Below are 21295 nucleotides of genomic sequence, written 5' to 3'. Positions count from 1 at the left end.
TCAGTAGATGATACTTCATATTCCTCCTAAATGCTGCCAGAATATGCGCAGGACAACCTTGATAAACAGTGGCACTGAAATGGGGATCACAGTTTTCACATTTTTTTTCCCCTGTTGTGTAGTAGGCCTAAACTCAGCTGTCCATGTTATTTTAAGGATAATAGTAAATTATAAATTGAGTAGATTTTTCTTCGTTTAAAAAATACATGAGAAGAAGTGTAGTAATTTGGAGAGGACTGGTTATTAAGTCTCGTTTGTGTTTACAGCTCCTCTCAATTCATCTTATTTAATTTAATTATTACAATTCTAATAATATTTTATTCAACTTTTAACTTTAATATCAACTCATCTCATATGCGAAAACATATAAGACATTCACAGAATAGATTGATAGAATGGAATAATTATTTTTATAGAATATATTTGAGACTAGTCCAGAGTTTGGCTAGGTTTTGGAATACCTATTCCTTAAGTACAGGAATACCAAATTTTAGTCTGGAAAATCTAATGTTTTTATTAAAAAAAGAAAAAAACTCAAAATATTAAGAAACTCGGGTAGGTGGCATGCAACTCCGTTGGGTTGGGTTGTAAGTTCATTCCAGGGATGACACAACCACTCTCGTGGCCATAGCTGAGTGGTCCCTGCTTGCCAAATCGGACTACTACTAACTTTTATTTTCGACCTGGTCCTACCAGTACTGCTTGGAACAGATGGGCCCATGACCATTACCAACTTTTAGGTTTTGAAAAAGAGTTTGCTTTCTTTTCTTTTTTGGTTTCTTACTTTTAGGTTCTAATAAATTTTATCCAAATATACAAATTACATAATGTATTGATAAGAAATAAAATAATAAGAATGTTCCTTATTATTCTAAATAACAAAGGTCTTAGGTGGGTTGTTTAGCAAAAATAAATAATAAATAAGCAATGGTTGGTTGGCCTATAATAGGTTAAGAAATATTGTAGGCAAAATCCTATATTAGTCCTCTGCAATTATGGAACTGCTAGGGCTTATCTTGAATTGAAAAAAAAGACTCGGAAATATTGGGTCCACCGTTTGAATATCAATGCCACTGACCCTGTTCTTGTCAAGTAGCTACTCAGAGTCAAAAAGACTCGGAAAGCATTTTTCACACCTTCAACAACCATTTGTGCATATTTAAATATTCTGTATGTCAAAAGCATATCCTTTTATAAAGTATTTAAATGTTTGAAACCATCGATCGTCATCTTGGGTTGATGAGAAATTAAATGATTAAAGTTATGTTTACGTATTAAGAATATCTCAGATGATATATAACTAATAATATATAATATGTGTATGTGAAATTTTTGAATAGCAAAATTCTAAATATAATATTATTTTTATTTTTATCAGTGTTCGGTTTATCTCTCCGACCAGTTAGCAATTATCGAGCAGCTGTCCGGAAAATTCTTGGTTGATTCCTCGTGGAAAACGTGCGTGTGGCGTTCTTTGTCGAACTTTCCGAGAAAACAATCAATGTGTTTCACACGTGTAATTGGATCACTTCATCTCTGTATCTTTCCTGCTTTGTTTCACAGTGCCAAGAAGACGCCTTTTTCATGTCCACGGATCGGATCGATCTATTGGTCTTTGTTTAATGTGATTGCTTCAGTCAACAACCAAACTTCTCTCTCCATTGGAAGAAATATATATACACTTTCCTCTGCTTCTTTCCTCGACATACTAGGACTCAAGAGAACCAGACGTTTTAGAGGGTGAGAGAAAAATGGAGAAAGCGCTTAACAGACAGAGAGTTCTGCTTCAACATCTACAACCCACTTCCTTTTCTTCTCATCCTCTTCAAACCCATGAATCTGCTGCTCTCTCTGTAAGTTTATTTCTTCGAAACACTTCCATTTACTTGGTTTGCTGATGTCAATTGCTATTGAATTTGTATTGGTAGGAGAGAGTGATGTAGTCAGATGCCGAGGGTCGTTTAGCATGTGTTTTCTGGGGCGGAATCAAGCATAAGCTTGGGGGACTTTGGCCCTCAAAAAAATGTTTTTATAGTTTTGCCGCTCTATATTCAATTTTTGGTTCCGCCCCTGGTTGCAGGGACTAATCTATACAATTTAGATCAGTATTCTCAATGTTATGAACTAATTTTTCTGGTTTTTCTTTTGTTTCCCTTTTAAGCTATTGAAACTTAATAGCCTAATATTATAATATATATGTTGTCTACTGTTGTTTCTGTTGACTCTAAGACTCGACATAATTTTGATTTTATTTTTTTGTTTGTCTAAATTTCTGAACCAAGAACAAGCAGTACCACTGATACTATTTATACGTGCACTAATACTACTTGAAAACAAGACTCAAGACTTTATATATATATAATGCATCTGTATATTCTCTGGTATAATATCTTGTACAAAAACTAATACATTATTGATTATTATGTTCTATCTTATCCATGCTACTTCCAACAATTTCAGACTAATTATGCCACCTAAGATCCTCCAATCATCACTTTTGGTGTTTAAAATCGATCCTTAGCTGCCTTAGAATACTCATAAATAAAGAAAAAAGGAATTCTTAAGATGAACTACCAATTTTCCTCATCCTGAGAAAAAAAAAAAGGAAAAAAATTATCAATATTTTTTCATATTTCTAGGACACCTCAATGAGAGTTCGAAGAAGGAAGCATTACTTACCAATAACCAATGACCATGAAAATAGTACAAATTCTCATATTGATCTAAACTAGATATGTTAAAGAGAAGAAAAATGTAGTGAAAACAGCACAAATCTATCATCTACAAACAGAAATTGAAGAAATGATATTTTTTCTCCTAATCAAGGAAACAAACGATATATGTCTGTCAGTGAAAATTTTTAAGTTTCTTGGATATATACATTATGGGAAATTCTACACACCACACCATTATCTAATATCTCACTCTTATCCCACTATGATGAGGTAGCATTGCCCATCAACCTTTGAATTTCTTCTTTAAGAAGAGATACTCCAAGGGTGATGGAAAGTACCACATTTGTAAAGTGGAATTGAATATTATAGCTTAAAGTGGGCTAATAGATATGGGAGCTACAGTGTAGTTGTCGATGGAATGCCATGCCACAAGAAACATGGATGCTTATAACAAGTGATATCCTTGTAAAAGGAATAGATGGTAGAGAAACTAAAATAGAGTATAAGGCTAAAAAGTCTCTATCTTTAAAAACTGAAAAACAGAAAAAATAGTTGTTCTTAAAATTCTTTGCTTTCCCAATATGCTTGGATTCTCTTGTTTGGAAATGTAATAACTATCTTCCAATGCATATATGTCAAAAGCAGCTCTAACTCTAAAATAAGCAAGTTTATATTCCTTTAATGGATCTGCAAATACTAGTGTGATCAAGGTTTTTCGTTCCAGAAGCATCAGTTTAGAAGTGTGGGCAACTCAGGAAATTTAAAAAAAAAAACTCACGTGACAGTGGGATATTCTCCTCTGCGTACCACTGTTGAGGTAGATCTTCTTCAAGACTCATGCCACATGGGGGATCTCCCCCACCACCGTGGCCCACACAACGGCCTTGCGCAAGGTGAAATCTCACCCCCCCTGCTTCACAGTGGGGGAGATCTATCCCTCTGCGAGTTCCCAGATTCACCTTCTGGTAGATTTATTTATTTTTAAACCGATTCTTTGGAATTTTTTGTGTTTGGTTTTGTTTCTAATGTTTCTGTATGTATTTTGGTCAATTTGTTTCTACTGCTTATTTAATTGTACGCTGTTATCAACTTTTGATTAATGATCTGACAATGAATATACATAGATACATGCATGCATACATGCATCTTATTCTTTCCATTCAAGAATTTATGTATATCTGATGATGTAATTAGTGACATGCAATATTGTCATTGAATGTGGAAACAATTCACAATTTCTTGTACTTTTTTGTACTCACTGGGTTGCCAAATACCAACTCCTTTTAGCTTTTTTCTAGCTATGGATATATGGCCAAATTCCAATCAATGATTTAGCACTCTTTATCCCCTCTTCCTTTGATTTTTCTTTTCTTTAAGGCTTCAATTTGTGCGGCTGGGGACAGTGCTGCATATCATCGAACAGCTGCTTTTGGAGATGATGTCGTGATTGTGGCGTAAGTTACTTCGATGGGTAAATTTGGATATTATTTTATAATCTATAATTTTGTTTACCTATGTCCGTCCCTTTTTTTGTTGCATAATGTCATTAAATAGGGCATACCGCACTGCCATTTGCAAAGCAAGGCGTGGAGGTTTCAAGGATACCCTTCCTGATGATCTACTTGCCCCTGTTTTAAAGGTTAGATGCCTTTGACTAAAATGCCCTGGAAATTAGTTTGTTTAAGGTTTTGACAAGGACTGAAGAACATTTTGCTTGGGCATAATGCGTTGTTTAAATTTGGGTTAATGTCACACTAAGAGTTTTTGTTATTTAGAAGGAACGCATATTTAAACCTTAACATGTTATCTAGGCATTGATAGATAACACAAAGTTGAACCCAAGTGAAGTGGGAGATATAGTTGTCGGCACAGTTTTGGCACCTGGCTCACAAAGAGCAACTGAATGCAGGATGGCAGCATTCTATGCTGGTTTTCCAGGGTAAGTTTTCTTTTTAGTTTCCCCATTTGTTACTTTTATGTAAATATTGTGACACCAAATGGATATGTACTTGTTCACACTCCAGTGTCATGAAAATGGAGCACACAACTTGGCCATTTGTTATGGAGACATCACCAAAATTAAAATGTCTTACTGAAAATTATATAGTGAGACCAGTTTCTGAATTACCGATACAATTAGTTCTCATATATGGAACTACATAAGGGGATGATTTCTTTTATATTTGAAGTCCAAAGGCCCCGATTTAGGTCACATTTTGCTTATTTTGCGAATATGGATTTATGACCTTAACCTGTTTTATCCAGAAACGGTGCCCATCAGAACTGTCAACAGGCAATGCTCATCTGGCCTCCAGGCAGTTGCTGATGTAGCTGCTTCTATTAAAGCAGGATTTTATGACATAGGTAAGACTTAAGAGTGACTCGAGTTTTTCTATCATAGTGCGACCTTCATCGTTGGCCCTAACTTTTTTTGGTTCTCAAAACAGGGATTGGGGCCGGATTGGAGTCCATGACAATGGATCAGATTGACAGGATTCACAAAGCTAACCCAAAAGTATATTCTGGCTTTATTTTTGAAAATATATTTGACCCAATAAATGGTTTCTTTAAATTCATGTGTTTTCTTCACAGGTAGACATCTTTGCACAAGCCCGAGATTGTCTTCTTCCTATGGGTATAACTTCAGAAAATGTTGCACAGCGATATGGAGTGACTCGGCAAGAGCAAGACCATGCAGCTGTGAGTTCCTAAATTCTATCAAGGTTGATAGACAGGGCAAGAACAAGACTATGCGCTGAGTAGTAGTAATTTCGTTTATTTGTGTCAATAGGTTGTATCTCATAGGCGTGCCGCGGCTGCATCTGCATCTGGTAAATTCAAAGATGAAATTATCCCTGTTTATACCAAGGTAAAGGCAAAACATACATCCTCATGGGTAATTCTGTTTTCAAATGTTTATAACCCATTAGCCGTCTGTGTTTATAACCCATTATCCGTCTACAAAGGTTGTTGATCCAAAAACTGGAGGGGAGAAGCCTGTTACAATTTCTGTGGATGATGGAATCCGACCAAACACAAACACAACAGACTTGGCAAAGCTGAAGCCTGCATTCAAAAAGGATGGGACCACAACTGCCGGTACCTTTTAATTCTCTTCTTGTATACTTTTTCCAGTCAGAATCCTTATTTAATTTCATGCATTGAGAATTTATATTTTTATTCAAATATATTTTTAGGAAATGCTAGCCAGGTGAGTGATGGTGCTGGAGCAGTCCTCCTAATGAGGAGAAGCACAGCAATGCAGAAGGGACTTCCTATTCTTGGCGTTTTCAGGTACAAAATTTCCTCGGAATGTAATAATCTAAATTGAATAAATGATAGAGCTTTGATACACACCTATTTAATTTGGAATTGATAATAAACCATGAATTGGGGATTAGGTTAGTTTTAGGTAATTGCATGAATTAGTTTTCATTCTCAAACTAGAAGTCAATTTCTCTTCATTGTGTGTGCAGTGTGCTTTTTATTTCTCTCTCTCTCTCTCTGTTCTTATAACAATTAAAAGAAAATGGGACGCTGTTCCCGGACACCCAGTGCCAATAAAAAAAAAAAGAAATGGAAAAGTGGGAGAGATGTGAGGAAACACTTCTTGTTGACTTGTGGACTCATGGTGACATGCTAAAGAATCTGGCTAGATCAAATTATTTTATCCATTAGCGAATTAGCAATAGTTTCTAATTTTTTATGTTTCTCTTGGTAAGATGATAATAGTAGGCTATAAAACGAGGGTTAGCATTGCCCCTCCCAAATTCTTTTGCTCCCTCATGTTGAATCCCATTCCTACTTGCTCAAGGCAAAAAGTAGTGCTTGCATTAATCCTTTTTTTTCTTTTTCTATAATTTTTTTTTTTTTGATAAATAAATAAATTGTATTGATCAAAGAAAGGCAAAGCCAGTACACAACTCTGATGCCCTAACTAGGTAGGCACATTAGAGGCAAGAAAATCATGAAGGGCCATGCCATTGAAATCCACAGCAATAGCCCAACTACATAGAGTTCTAAAAAGTAAAACTTTAAGCTCCTCCGACGATCTTTCCTGGTCTTTGAAAGTCCTCTCATTCCTCTCTTGCCATAAGCACCACATAATGCAAAGAGGGATCATCTTCCAAATTGCTATAATTGGTTGTCTGCCTCTTATGTTTGACCAACTAGCCATAGCTGCCTCCATGGTCTTTGGCATAACCCAGGCCATATCCAGACTAGCGAATACCTCATTCCAAAGCATCCTTGCTGTATCACAATGCAGGAGGAGATGCTCTACCGACTCTCCCCCTCCTCTACACATGCAACACCAGTCTGCAATAATAATCCTCCTTTTCCTCAAGTTATCAGTGGTGAGTATTTTACCCAAAGAAGCAGTCCATACGAAGAAAGAAACTTTAGGAGGTGCCTTGTGTCTCCAGATCTTTTTCTCCAAGGGAACTGAGTATTAGGCTCTTGAGAAAGGGCCTTATAGAAAGAACGAACGGAAAAAGTACCTTTACCTGCTAGAGTCCACCACATAACATCCTCTTGCCGCCTGTTTTGTCTCATAGAATGTATGAGGCCATAGAAATCTTCAAGGGTGCTTATTTCCCAATCTTGTGCCGCCGTACTAAAATTTATGTTCCAAAGGATCTGTCCCCCCGAAAATATACAAGAGAATACACCTAGTTAGGAACTAGAAAGTGCTTATTAATCTTAACCCAGAATTAAGCTGTTACTCTGTCGTTTAATTCTTGAATTAATGTTATGTCTTCTGAATGCTCATAAAAGGCTTGAAGTTATATTGTGGCAACATTTTGTCCCGACTCAAAAAATTTAAGCCTTCCTTGCATGACCTAATTTCCACTTAATTTCTTCCAGAGGATGTTGACTTGTTTGTGCTTTATTGACTCATTCCTTGCTCTACAAAGAGCTTTCTTTCCCTGATTGACAATGATCTAGCATCAGACCCAACAAGACTTGCTACATAATTTAACTTTTTAAACGAAATTGATCATGATATGATTATGAAAACTGGAAGCTAAAGAGTTCAGTTCATAATGAAAATCAATTTAATGCTCTGATTGAGAAAGAATCAATTGACGTTTCCCTTACAGACTAAAGGATGCTATGTTCTGTTTCTCTTCAGGAGTTTTGCTGCTGTTGGTGTGGATCCTGCTGTCATGGGCGTAGGTCCAGCTGCTGCAATTCCAGTTGCAGTGAAGTCTGCTGGTCTTGAGCTTGATGATGTGGATTTGTTTGAAATAAATGAGGTACTGGGGGTTTTATGATGCTTGCAAGTTTATAGCATTCGTTGAGTTTTATCCTTCTAAGCTCAAGCAATTTCTGTCTTGTTTAGGCATTTGCATCCCAGTATGTATATTGCTCAAAGAAATTGGGGCTTGATCCTGAGAAGGTCAACGTCAATGGAGGTGCGATTGCTCTAGGGCATCCTTTGGGTGCTACAGGTACTAGCAGTATCGTAAATACTAAATATTGACAATTTCTAATTTGAAAATCACTATATATGCCCAGATTTCTTGCCACTTGCAACTAGAACTCAAGCTAACATACATGCAATTGTGTGTATATATTTTTTATTCTTTTTTTAATAACTAAAAAGTGTGCATGCATTCACACCCATGAGAAACAAAAACTCGATATGCAGTCACTTTTGCGTATTCCACTAATGTGATTGACTGTCACTTTTTTTTAATATAAAATAATTATTTTAGCCAATCACATCAGTAAAATGCACAAAGAATACGCAAAAGTAACTGTATGTAGCAGAACTCATTGAAATTACGGTTTAACATATCACTAAAACTACCCTATTTGTATGTAGCAGAACTCGTTTAAAATGCGTTCTCAATTTTTGGAAGCTGCATTACGTTTTAACATATCACTAAAACATACCTATCTGCTGTCAGGTGCCCGCTGTGTTGGTACCCTATTACATGAGATGAAGCGTCGTGGCAGGGACTGTCGCTTTGGTGTGATCTCCATGTGCATAGGTCTCTCTCTCTCTCTCTCTCTCTGCACACAAGCTGTTGAGATTTTGCCCAAATGGCTATTTGCAAATCTTCCTAAGGCTGATATTGCAAATTGCAATTCCTTAGTTAAGCCCACCGTGTAGGGCTTTAGTGTATGTGTAGGGACTGAAACGTTGTGTTCAGAGAGATGGAAAAGCTTGTCCAAACACCATTAACTTGGACTAATCAACAAATGCCACCACTTATGTAGTTGAGTTCAAAGAACAGATTTTTAAGTGTATAAGAGCTAAACCAATAACCTCCGATCAAAAACCAGCAAAAGCCTGATCGCATGGTGGACCCTAGTCCTTTTCTTAGGCTAGCGCTGCTTTCCTTTGGATGCGAAAACTTTGTTGGCATAGTACAATCTATAGCCACATTGCTGGACCGAGGTTTGTTTGAGCACTTGATTTAATAATTGTTGCCTTTTGCAGTGATTAAACAAGACCCATTTTGTGTTAAAAACTGCACGTATATATATATATATATATATATATATACTGGCGGGGCAAAATAATAATTTTGTGAAAAATAAATGTCTCTTACCCTCTTGTGTGTTCTCACTGCAGGCTCAGGCATGGGGGCTGCAGCTGTTTTTGAAAGAGGTGATTGCGTGGATGAGCTATGCAATGCTAGAGCAGCTAAAATTGACAATCTATAGTCGAAAGATGCCCCAATAGATGCACTTTGTGTATCTTTGTATTACATATCAGGCCATGCCTTGTTTCAATGTACAATGCATGTTACTTTCTATTTTCACTATATTTATTTCGCAAGATATACATAATGTCTTATCTAGAGACAGTAATAAATAAAATAAATTATGAAAATAAGATTCTGAAATTATCTTTATCTCCTTCCTTATGAATGTTTTTGAAGTTCCACTCAAAATACATTTCTAATGTACATGGGTGAATCATTATGGATCTCAGAGACTAGCAGAATATCACTCAAAGCTCCCCCACAAAAGAACCTTACAAAAAAGTTCGGTGTTCTTTTAGAGCAAGGTTTATCATTTAGGATAATAAAAAATACTTAGCTGAGACTTTACTAAGGCTAATCCACCATCTACACATCCTTGTACAACAATTGATACTTTGGTATTCGCTCTGAAGGCAGAGGGCAACTCACTATCAGCTTGCCTTTCATGGCCCCTCTATATATTGCCTGCAAGAATGTCAAAATATTATTATGCATGCTTGTGCAATACACATATCTAGGAACCCTATCATATATACAAGACGAAAGCTATAAATGTATTATCATTTGGACAAGGAAGAAATTTTCACTTTTTTTTTTAAGGAAATTATAATAGAACAATCCCCTTTCTTGAAATTTGACATATTTTATGATCTCTATTTTCAAGGAAAAACTGCCATTGTTCAAGTTCAGTACAATTCCGATTATGCCCCAGCACCACCCTAACCTAGTCGTGCCATTGTTATTTTTTCACTTACTTGTTAATCACCTGATGCCAAATCAGGGGATAATGAAATGATGATAATTAAAATGCTGATGATAATTCATCCTACGGTGCTTTTTATTGGAGTTGGGCCGTATTTTTGTTCCCCTCCCCTAACCAGAAAGCTCTCAAATTCTGCCTCCAACCCTTATCTTTCATCAAAATAATATTCTTCAGCTAAACTGTAGTACTTTTCTTCTTCAATAATCCCTCATTAGTAAGCAACCTCTATCCTTTATTTCATATAGTCCTTTTAGACCATTAAAAAGATCCCTTTTGTTCTTCAACTTCATCCAGGGAAAAAACTAGAGCTTGTTTTTATAAATGATTTGGATCTGGCCTTTGTAGAGTCACTTACAGGCAATGTCCCCGGAATTGTGTTTGATAAGTAACGTTCCAAAAAAATGTAATTTATATATCATACAGCATAGAACCAAGGAGATTTCTTAGCTTACACAATCAAGTTTTTTGCAAAGAGGTTAAAGTGAACATAACAGCACATATAATGAGACTCAATTATGTTCTAGGCCACATACAAATGCCACATGAGAGATTAACTGCTGATGATGCAATTGCATCATCAATTCATGCAAAACGATTTTCTCCCATATACCACCTCTAATAAAAATAAAAATAAATCTGTTTTTTTTTTAAAGTTGTTTTTCCCTCGACTCTTTCAAATTTAGCGACAAATTTTTCCACACATTGATTGAGCACCTAAGATACTGAAGCCATAACCATGGTATCAAGTACTCAACATCCATCGCTCAGAAGATATTGTTGCTACTGGCAGACTGCAAATAAAAGAAAATGCACTTCATCTCTGCTGCAAAATCTTAATTCAGAACTGATGACTTTGGCCTATTAGTAACTCTACAAAGGACTAATGAAAATAAATGTCGTCTGGATACCAACGTAACTGCCAGATAACAAACCAGTATAAATCCTCTGATGTATTAAATTTTTGAACGAGCTAATAGAGACTGGAGTAAGCTTATAATTGCTCAGAGTGAAAAAGCAGACAGGTATCACACAAGAGTAATAATGAAATTCAATAATTTCCCAATCGCAAGACCGATAATGTAACAAATTCATTAGTTTGAGAGGAACGAGTCCCTTACCTCAACAACATCAATGAAATCTTGCTTCTTCTGAAATGCACCTACCCATTTAGTATGATCTGCAGTACTGCAAACCAAAAGAAAATATATATATGTGTATGTATATATATAATAGAAGGAAAAGTTTTTTCAACATATCAGAGATTCAGCAAAAAAAAAAAAAAAAATTCCTCAAACAAATTATCATTCTTGGAATAAATTACTTAAGAGGAAAGCAGAAAGTTACCCAGAATCCATCTTCATGTGGTGAGCATTGAAGAAGAAAATAGTGGAAGGTATAAAAGAAATGTCAAAATAGTTGACATAAACTTGAATTTCCTCGGAATCGATATCTACGAGTGCTACCGTCGCAAACTTAGAGACCTCCCGAGAGGATTTACGAAGCTGCATAGTCAAGAAGAAAAAAAAAAAAAGAGGAAATCATTGGCTTAATACTTGAATAAAATATGTCGGGGAAGAGATCAAATATAGAGAGAGGGAAAGGGGGTGCGCACGAGGTCGTCAAGATGGAGACAGACAGGGTCGGAAGCACGGCCAAAACGGAGGACGAGGACCTTGTCAATGGTGTCTCTAATGATTGTGTCCACCTCTCGCTTTTTCGTCAGCGTCGTCATTAGGTAACTCATCGTTCTCTGCGCCCCTCTTTTTTCTTATGGTGATATTGCACGCAAGAGGGTATGAAGAAGAAGGTTGTCGAAGGGTAGTTAATCACCTGAGGGGCACGTGGTCACTTATGAGAATATTGTACCATTTTACCCTTACTTACCAGCAGTAGATTACTAAACTGCCCTTACCAGTGTAGCTGTAATAACGACTTGCTTTTACATATATACAGGAAGATCTCTCTGTACAATTCATTCCCTCCCTCGAAGATCAGAAAGTTGAGTAAAATTCCATATTGTTGAGTGGGGGTGTTCAACTGGATCCGGATATCTGGCCATAACTGAATTTGGATGCTAAAATCTGGGCGGTTATCCGCCCGGATTAATCCGGTTATCTATCCGGGCAGATAACCGGATTCAATCCGGATTGTAACCGGATATCTGGATTTAATCCGGATCCGGATTAAAACCGGATTTAATTCGGGTATATAACCGGATAAATCCGGTTTTAATTTTTTATTTTTTTTTAAAAGAGACTTTAAAACTTAAAAAATGTATAAAAAATAAATGTATAAACCAGCTCCACATTGCCTCTGCTTACCACAGCATTGCTCCCCTGACTGCTTGCAACACTCTCTGATCTTTGCAATCGTAGAAGCATCAGTTACAATAGATATCTCCAGGCCAGCAGTGGTAGAGGCAGTATTAATAATGGTTGTACCCTGTGCTACACCACATCCGCTGCAGCATTTCCTTTGCTGAGATTGAGCTTCACTGTTTCGGGGATAACAAACTTCACTAGTTTCTGCTATGTCTTGAAATGGTTTAGTTATCTGGCAGTTACGACATTTATTTTCATTAGTCCTTTGTAGAGTTACTAATAGGCCAAAGTCATCAGTTCTGAATTAAGATTTTGCAGCAGAGATGAAGTGCATTTTCTTTTATTTGCAGTCTGCCAGTAGCAACAATATCTTTTGAGCGATGGACGTTGAGTACTTGATACCATGGTTATGGCTTCGGTATCTTAGGTGCTCAATCAATGTGTGGAAAAAATTTTCGCTAAATTTGAAAGAGTCGAGGGAAAAACAACTTTAAAAAAAAAAAAAAACAGATTTTTTTTTTATTTAAAATCGTTTTGCATGAATTGATGATGCAATTGCATCATCAGCAGTTAATCTCTCGTGGAATTTGCATGTGGCCTAGAACATAATTGAGTCTCATTATATGTGCTGTTATGTTCACTTTAACCTCTTTGCAAAAAACTTGATTGTGTATGCTAAGAAATCTCCTTGGTTCTATGCTGTATGATATATAAATTACATTTTTTTGGAACGTTAATTATAAATAAATGTATAAAGCAATAGTGCAAAAAATTGGATAAACCAAATTTAAAAAATAAAAATCATGTACCAGCCGATTCAAAGCAAGACTGGGGACAAGTAGGTACTAGTAGTACTCGTGAAGTCTTAGCTAGCTCGATCTAGATTCAAAGCAAGAAATACAATTTATTCATACTCCTACATGCAATTACAATGAAACATTCATCAAAACCTAGATATGGTCCCCTTCCATTCTCATAGAAGGCATAATGCCATAGACCCACTGTAATGGCAAGAAAACTAAAGCCCATGTGAAAAACAGAGCAAATGAAAAATAATATAAACCAAACAAAAAGCGTATTACATAAAACAATGATTAAAACTAAATCCCATGTGAAAAACAGAGCAAAGGAAAAAATCCACTAATAAGTTATCGAAATAAGCTTACAGAGCAAAGGAAAATACCTTAAGAGCTTAGAGAGAGAGAGAGAATATGGATGGTAGCATCCGCGTCTCACCCAGATGAGCAAAGCACTTCGAAGTTTTTGTTTCCATGTTTCGGTGAGGTCGAAAGACTTGAGAGAGAACAGAGCCTTGAAAGAGAAGACCAGAACGAATTCGGGGATTGGAAAGACTTGAGAGAGAAGGCCAGAAGGGACTTCGAGACCGAGAGAGTAGGTGGATTCGAGAAGACGTCGAGACGAGGAAGCGGATTCGAGAAGGCGGATGCAAGTGCAAACCCTAATCGATGCGAGAAGACGATAAACTTAGAAAGGGGCGGATATTTTCATTTTAAAGGATCCGGTTACGGACCTCCAGAAAAATAAATTGGTGCAAGAAAATTGTTCTTTATCAATGACCATTTTTTTTAAAAGTAATATTAAATAATTTGAATGAAAATTAATTTTATAATCATTTAAATAATAAGAAGATGATTGTTAAAAATATGATAATATATATAAAAGCTAAGAAGGATTGAACTAAGTAAAACACATGGTTTAGAGATTATAGGATAATACAAGCTAGGAGTTGCCGTACGTAGTTGGCAATGAGTCCTACCAGACGAGACTTATCTCATAAGAGGTTTATGCCGACGCCGACTAGTAAGGTTTTAGAGAGATACTATGGTCTGCAAGAAGACTTTACTATGTGGGGGCACCTTGAACCCCATTGTTACACGGCTTGATCAAACCAATCTAAAGTGAAGAAGAACAGACTGAGTTTGGGAGAAAGAAGAAGAATTGTTGAGAAGTCAATGAAGGCTTGGACCGGGCCAAACTTCAGCCCTTTTAATTCGTTAATGGGCTGGGAGTGTGTTTCCTAGGGCCCATTTGTTTTATGTTTGTTTTACATTTCCTTAATTTGGTCGTTTGGCCTTGCGACAATCTGACCTTGATGGTCTGCTGCTTTATTGTTATACTATTTTGTTTGTTTCTTGACCGTTAGCCAGCTGATTCCTTTTTAAGCTGGACAGTACCCGTTTGCTACGGATGCTTAATGAATTTTCAGACTATTTTGTCATCTTCTATCTTCTCTCTCTATCTCTTATTCTCACATTTCTGGAGGAGCTCCCCTCGAAGAGAGCAACCCTAGTTTTTTATAGCCTTTTTACAATAGGCTTGTTACAAAGTGGTACCAGAGACATCTTCTGTGAAATCCTGCATTACCCTTTTCAGTAATGCCAGAAAACACAAGGCTCAAGGACTTACAAGAAGGACTAAGCAACCTAAAAAAAAATACTAATGGCCAATACAATACTCTTGAAACCGAAATGCTGTCAATAAAAAGACAGATGGATACAATGCTACAACAGATGACAATAATATCGAGTGAGCTACAGAAGAAGGGTCGCAATCACAGCTCTGGAGGATCTTCATCAGCACTGCATGATCACGAGGAAAATGGGGACAGGAGGCCTGCGCGTGACGTGCAGACAAGGACTGTAAGGCTTGACTTCCCAACTTTTCATGGAGATGATCCAAATGGATGGATCTGCAAGGTACAACAATTCTTTGTTTTTCATAATACCCTACCACATCAGAAAGTTAAGTTAGCCTCATTTCACATGAGTGGTAAAGCTTTAACTTGATTTCAAGATTGTGAAGATTCAGGACCAGAACTTGAATGGGAGCTTATGACTAAGGCATTGCTGGCCAGATTTGGTCCAAATGGGTATGATGACCCTATGGAATCTTTGACTCGGTTAAAACAAAGCAATACGGTGGAGGAATATAAAGATAAATTTGAGTATTTATTTAATAGGCTGAGAGGCTTATCGGAACCATATAAGCTAAGTTGTTTCCTCAGTGGACTAAAAGATGAGATTAGACTAACTGTTAGAATGTTCAACCCACCAAATCTGACCACAGCTTACAGTCTAGCAAAAATACAAGAAGAAAAAGTGAACCTCTCCAAGAAACCAAACAGATCTGGTTTTATGTATTCACCTGACCCAGGAATACTCAAAAGACCCAACCTACCAAACAATGAACATCCTAAAACATTTCCCAAACCAAACCTGCAGATCCAAAAAATAAACCAAAACCAAATGAAAGAAATGAGAGAAAATGGATTATGCTACTACTGTGACTCTAAGTGGACAGTAGGACATAAATGCCAAAACCCAAAGTTGTACCTGTTAGAAGAGGTGTTGTTTGAATCTGAAGAAAAAAGGGATATGGAGGAAACCGTGGGTGAGTTAGAGAGCCCATACAGTTTAAAAACAGAAATAGACCTAACCATAAACCCAGAAATATCTCTCCATGCCTTAACAGGATCCCAAAACCCAAAAACCATGAGAGTGATGGGGAAGATTGGACCTCAGTGGGTGACAATACTAATAGACACTGGATCAACCCACAATTTTTTGGATCCTGCTGTGTTAAACCGAGTCAAATTACCCATTAATCTGGAATAAAAAGTTAAGGTGAAGGTGGCAAGTGGGGAAATCCTACCTAGTGAAGGAAGTGAAAGGGAGTGAGTGTTAACATTCAGGGTACCAACTTTACAATTGAGGTGCATGTATTAGTCCTGGCAGGTTGTGATATGGTGCTAGGCATTCATTGGCTGCAAGAGTTGGGTACTGTTTTGTGGGACTTCCAAAAGTTAACCAAGGAATTTTCTGTTAAGAAAAAAAGAGTGCAGTTACAAGGGTTGACAGCAAAGAAATTGATTGAGGAAGGATCTCTAAATGCCTTTAATAAGCTGGAAAAAAGGGGCATAATTTTACATGTCATGGAAGGTGAAATCAACTTAGTTGAAGATCAAATTCCAGCAACTATAAAGAGTAAATTCAAGGAATATCCTGAAGTGTTTGAGGAACCAAAAAGCCTACCCCCCACCCAAACCCATGACCATTCTATAAATCTCATACCCAACACCAAACCCGTTTCCATGCGTCCCTACCATTACCCATATTTCCAAAAAGATGAGATTGAAAAGATAGTCAAGGAATAATTACATTCAGGAGCAATAAGGCCTAGCCAAAGCTCCTATTCTTCCCCGGTGCTATTGGTTAGGAAGGCGGATGGGTCGTGGAGGTTATGTGTGGACTATAGGGGCCTTAATGCAGTCACTATTAAGGATAAATTCCCTATTCTTGTAGTGGAGGAGTTGATGGATGAGTTGCATGGTGCCATGATTTTTTCTAAGCTGGATCTAAGGTCGGGGTACCACCAAATTCGAGTAAAACTCTCTGATATACACAAAACAGCCTTTAGGACCTATGAGGGTCATTATGAATTCTTAGTGATGCCCTTCGGGCTAACTAATACCCCTTCTACTTTCCAAAGTTTGATGAACGAGGTGTTCAAACCTCATTTGAGGAAGTTTATACTTGTATTTTTTGATGATATACTGATTTACAGTAAATCTGAAACTGACCATTTGAGGCATTTACAGGTGACTCTCGAAACTTTAAGAGAGCACAAGTTGTTTGCTAAGTTTTCTAAATGCAGGTTTGGATGCAAGGAGATAGCCTACTTGGGACATTTAATTTCTGGACAAGGGGTGAAGGCTGATCCAGAAAAATTACAAGCCATGCAAGAATGGCCTCTTCCCAAGTCTATCAAGGCATTACGGGGATTCTTGGGGCTAACCGGATACTACAGGAGGTTCATTAAAGACTACGGAGACATTGCTGGCCCACTGACCAGAATGTTGAGAAATGATGGATTCAAGTGGAGTGAAGAAGCTAAAATAGCTTTCCACAAGTTGAAGGAAGCTGTTTCTTGTCCCCCGGTGCTAGCTTTACCAGATTTTACAGCAACATTTACTATTGAATGTGACGCTTCGGGCACAGCTATTGGGGCTGTCCTTATGCAACAAGGAAGACCCATTGCATATTTAAGCCAATCTCTAAAAGGGAAAGCTCTACACTTATCAACTTACGAGAAGGAACTATTTGCACTTGTGAGTGCAGTGGTAAAATGGAGACCGTATTTACTTGGGGGAACTTTCAGAGTTAAGACGGACCAACAAAGCCTCAAGCATCTTTTGGACCAAAGAGTAGGAACCCCAATGCAACAAAAATGGGTTTCCAAATTATTGGGTTACGACTTTATTGTGGAATACAAAAAGGGGGCTGAGAATAAAGTGGTTGATGCCCTATCCCGAAAGGAGCAGAATGAGGAGGAGACATTAATGCTTATTTCCTTTCCCACGGTGGAATGGCTGGAGGACCTAAAAGCTGCCTATGAAAATGACCCTACGGTACAAGCTCTAATCTCTCTTTTTAAGGAAGATAAATTAGGCCCCAAGTATACCATAAGGTCAGATATGCTGTTATACAAACAAAAGCTGTACATTCCCCAACATAAGGAGTTTAAGACTCGTTTGCTGGAATTGGGCCATAGCAGCCCATGGGGGAGACACTCAGGCTTTGATAAAACCATTCAAAGGATGATGAGGGATTTTTATTGGCCCCGTCTAAAGAGTGAGGTTAAGCAGTTTATTAGAGGATGTGATCTCTGTCAAAGAGTTAAATCTTCTAATACGCTTCCAAGTGGGTTACTACAGCCCCTTCCCATCCACACACAACCTTGGACACACATCACGATGGATTTTGTTGAGGGTTTGCCTAATTCTCAGGGGTTTAACAGCTTGTGGGTAGTAGTTGATAGACTCACAAAATACAGCCACATAATACCCCTAAAGCACCCATACACAGCCCAAGACCTCACCAATTTGTTCATCAAACATATCTTTAAATTACATGGCTTACCCCTCTCAATAGTTTCGGATAGAGACAGAACCTTCACAAGCAAATTTTGGCATGAGCTATTCAGTTTACAAGGAGTCCAAATGGCATTAAGTACAGCCTACCACCCTCAAACGGATGGTCAGACAGAAGCTGTAAATAAAACCCTTGAAAATTTTTTGAGATGCTTCTCAGGTGACAGACCAAGGGACTGGGTAACATGGATACCGCTAGCTGAGTGGTGGTATAATTCTTCCCCACATGGGTCAACTAAATTAACCCCTTTTGAGGCCCTATATGGATACCCCCCTCCTCGTTGGTTAGAATATGTACCAGGCACGACTCTGGTTGCAACAGTGGAAGAACAACTCCAAAATAGGGATTGAATCTCACGGGTCATCCAACACAACCTGCAAAAAGCCCAAGGCCGAATGAAAAAATACGCTGATCTGAGAAGAAAAGAGAGGGAATTCACAGAAGGGGAATGGATTTACCTCAGACTACAGCCGTACAAGCAAGCAACGGTAGCTCTACGTCGAAATCACTCCGAAATTTTTTGTGTCGTTTCAGATTCTCCAAAATGTGGGTAAGGTTGCTTACAGACTAGATCTACCACCACAAGCACGGATCCACCCCACTTTTCATGTATCTTTGCTCAAGAAGAAAATCGGAGCTTCAACGACAGCCATGCCCGATCTCCCTCCAGTAGACCACGACGGAGTCCTCCGCCCAGAGCCTGTCGAGATACTAGCACGCTGAATGATGAAAGTGGGTAATCAAGCAAAGGCCGAAGTTTTGGTGCGATGGTACGGCCAGGACAGCAGTGAAGCTACGTGGGAGAGACATTCGAAGTTGAGAGAGGATTTCCCACACCTTGCGGGCAAGGTGTTCTGAAGAAGGGAGGTTTGTTACACGGCTTGATCAAACCAATCTAAAGTGAAGAAGAACAGACTGAGTTCGGGAGAAAGAACAATCTAATGGGCTGGGAGTGTGTTTCCTAGGGCCCATTTGTTTTATGTTTATTTTACATTTCCTTAATTTGGCCGTTTGGCCTTGCGACAATCTGACCTTGATGGTCTGCTGCTTTATTGTTATACTATTTTGTTTGTTTCCTGACCATTAGCCAGCTGATTTCTTTTTAAGCTGGACAGAACCAGTTTGCTATGGATGCTTAATGAATTTTCAGACTATTTTGTCATCTTCTATCTTCTCTCTCTATCTCTTATTCTCACATTTCTGGAGGAGCTCCCCTCGAAGAGAGCAACCCTAGTTTTTTATAGCCTTTTTACAATAGGCTTGTTACACCCATAAATACATCCTAGCTAGGTACATACTGCAAGATTATTAGACTGATTATGAGACTCTAGCTTCTTTCGCTAACTTAAGCTTCCGAGGCATCCCCGTTGAAATCACTTGAGATGTTTCTTTATTCCCATGTGTCACCAACCAAGGAGCTAGGGTTTGAGAAAGTAGCTTCGAAAAGACAGAGAAGCAAGCTAAGAGAAGACTTCAATTACGTGGATCTATGTTCATTGCTTTAACTAGTTAGCTTTAAGTGTATCGAGTTCCTTAGATATTATGTGATGGGCCACTTATGTTACTTGTAAACTAGCCCATGGTCATTTTGTCAGTTTAGTTCTTCTTGGTTTATTTCAGCCCCGGCCCAAGGCCCATAGAAAGGGAATTTAGTTACGGAAGTTTGACAGTATGTACATTGCCAAGGGAATATCGTAATGATATGCAAAAAGTAATAGAATTCTCAATTTCGTTTCATGTCCTTCTTCTACCTGGAGGTCCTCTTCTCAAAGAGAGCTTTTTACACTGTGATTTCCTTGTTAATTTGGGTATGTTACCAAATTAGTATCAAAGAGACATCGATATCTGTGCTAAGGAAATACATAATATGGTAGAAGGCACTCGTTTAAATCAACTAAAGATGAGTTGAATGTCATAAAAAAATACACAGATTCGCAATATCAAAATCTAGGAACTGAAATGTTGAAGAGGCAAAATGACTTTATAGTACAACAGCTAGCAGCTTTAACAAGAGAGTTACACAAAAATAATTGGAACAGCTCTCAATAGGAGTCCTCTGCAGGCGCATCATCAATAAGGGATGGAGCTGTCAATTAGCAAAACATGGGGGAAGTGCAAGCTAGGACAATGCGCTTGGAGTTTCCCACCTTCCAAGGTGAAGACCTAGCTGGCTAGATTTACAAGGTAAATCAGTTCTTTGCCTTTCATAATACCCTGCCACATCATCGCATTAGGTTAACCTCATTTCATATGGAGGGAAGAGCCTCGATCTGGTTCCAGCCTCTAGGACTTGGAAGAATCTGATCAGCTCACAGATTGGCACACTTTTATCAAAGCTTTGTTGATAAGGTTTGGAAACAATGCCTATGATAACCCTATAGAAGCTTTCACTAGGCTAAGACAACAGGGATCTGTAGAAGACAACAAAGCCAAATTTGAAACCCTGCCAAATAGGTTGAGAGGATTGTCTAACACTTATAAAATGAGTGGTTTTCTCAATGAGTTGAGGATCACATAAAGCTGCCTATAAGGATGTTTAATCCACCCAACCTAACATCTACATATAGCCTAACGAAAATACAAGAAGGAAATCTAAACATATCAAAGAAAACTCCTAAGTTTAGTACCTTATACTCCCCTGGCCCAGAGATACTCAAGAGACCCAACCTTGCTCTAGTGGAGTATAGTAAAAATATGCCTAAGCCCTCTCTACCTATCCAAAAGATTAATCAGACTCAAATAAAGGAAATGAGAGAAAATGGTCTTTGCTATTACTGTGATACAAAGTGGAACCCAGGCATAAATGCCAAAATCCTAAATTATTCTTACTAGAAGATGTATTGTGTGAGAAGGAAGGGAGTTGTGA

General features: G+C 37.9%; 2 protein-coding genes across 2 annotated transcripts; one reads left to right on the top strand and one right to left on the bottom strand.

Moving 5' to 3' along the window:
* Window positions 1-1556: 1556 nt before the first annotated feature.
* LOC109006047 (3-ketoacyl-CoA thiolase 2, peroxisomal-like) lies at window positions 1557-9550 on the top strand. Its single transcript, XM_018985196.2, has 14 exons — window positions 1557-1853; window positions 4053-4129; window positions 4230-4314; window positions 4487-4613; window positions 4941-5039; window positions 5123-5190; window positions 5268-5375; window positions 5467-5544; window positions 5642-5774; window positions 5873-5969; window positions 7810-7933; window positions 8020-8128; window positions 8591-8674; window positions 9262-9550. The coding sequence occupies exons 1-14, from the start codon at window positions 1752-1754 to the stop codon at window positions 9351-9353; spliced, it is 1383 nt and encodes a 460-aa protein (XP_018840741.1). The 5' UTR covers window positions 1557-1751; the 3' UTR covers window positions 9354-9550.
* On the bottom strand, window positions 9536-11952 carry LOC109006048 (thioredoxin-like protein 4B). The gene is made up of 4 exons (XM_018985197.2): window positions 11770-11952; window positions 11502-11659; window positions 11276-11342; window positions 9536-9859 (listed from the first exon to the last, which is right to left on the bottom strand). The coding sequence occupies exons 1-4, from the start codon at window positions 11899-11901 to the stop codon at window positions 9761-9763; spliced, it is 456 nt and encodes a 151-aa protein (XP_018840742.1). The 5' UTR covers window positions 11902-11952; the 3' UTR covers window positions 9536-9760.
* Window positions 11953-21295: the final 9343 nt, after the last annotated feature.

Source organism: Juglans regia, chromosome 1 (genome assembly GCF_001411555.2).
Source record: "Juglans regia cultivar Chandler chromosome 1, Walnut 2.0, whole genome shotgun sequence".
NCBI lineage: Eukaryota > Viridiplantae > Streptophyta > Magnoliopsida > Fagales > Juglandaceae > Juglans > Juglans regia.
This window is presented reverse-complemented; position numbering and strand designations above follow the sequence as displayed.

Excerpts from the sequence above, each read along its gene's own strand:
- LOC109006047 (XM_018985196.2), top strand. The coding sequence starts at position 1,752 with ATGGAGAAAGCGCTTAACAGACAGAGAGTTCTGCTTCAACATCTACAA. Across the intron at positions 5,775-5,872 it reads GGATGGGACCACAACTGCCG|GAAATGCTAGCCAGGTGAGT; the intron begins GTACCTTTTAAT and ends ATATATTTTTAG. Across the intron at positions 8,675-9,261 it reads TGTGATCTCCATGTGCATAG|GCTCAGGCATGGGGGCTGCA; the intron begins GTCTCTCTCTCT and ends TTCTCACTGCAG.
- LOC109006048 (XM_018985197.2), bottom strand. The coding sequence starts at position 11,901 with ATGAGTTACCTAATGACGACGCTGACGAAAAAGCGAGAGGTGGACACA. Across the intron at positions 11,660-11,769 it reads GTCTCCATCTTGACGACCTC|CTTCGTAAATCCTCTCGGGA; the intron begins GTGCGCACCCCC and ends TTGACTATGCAG. Across the intron at positions 9,860-11,275 it reads ATTTCATTGATGTTGTTGAG|GCAATATATAGAGGGGCCAT; the intron begins GTAAGGGACTCG and ends ACATTCTTGCAG.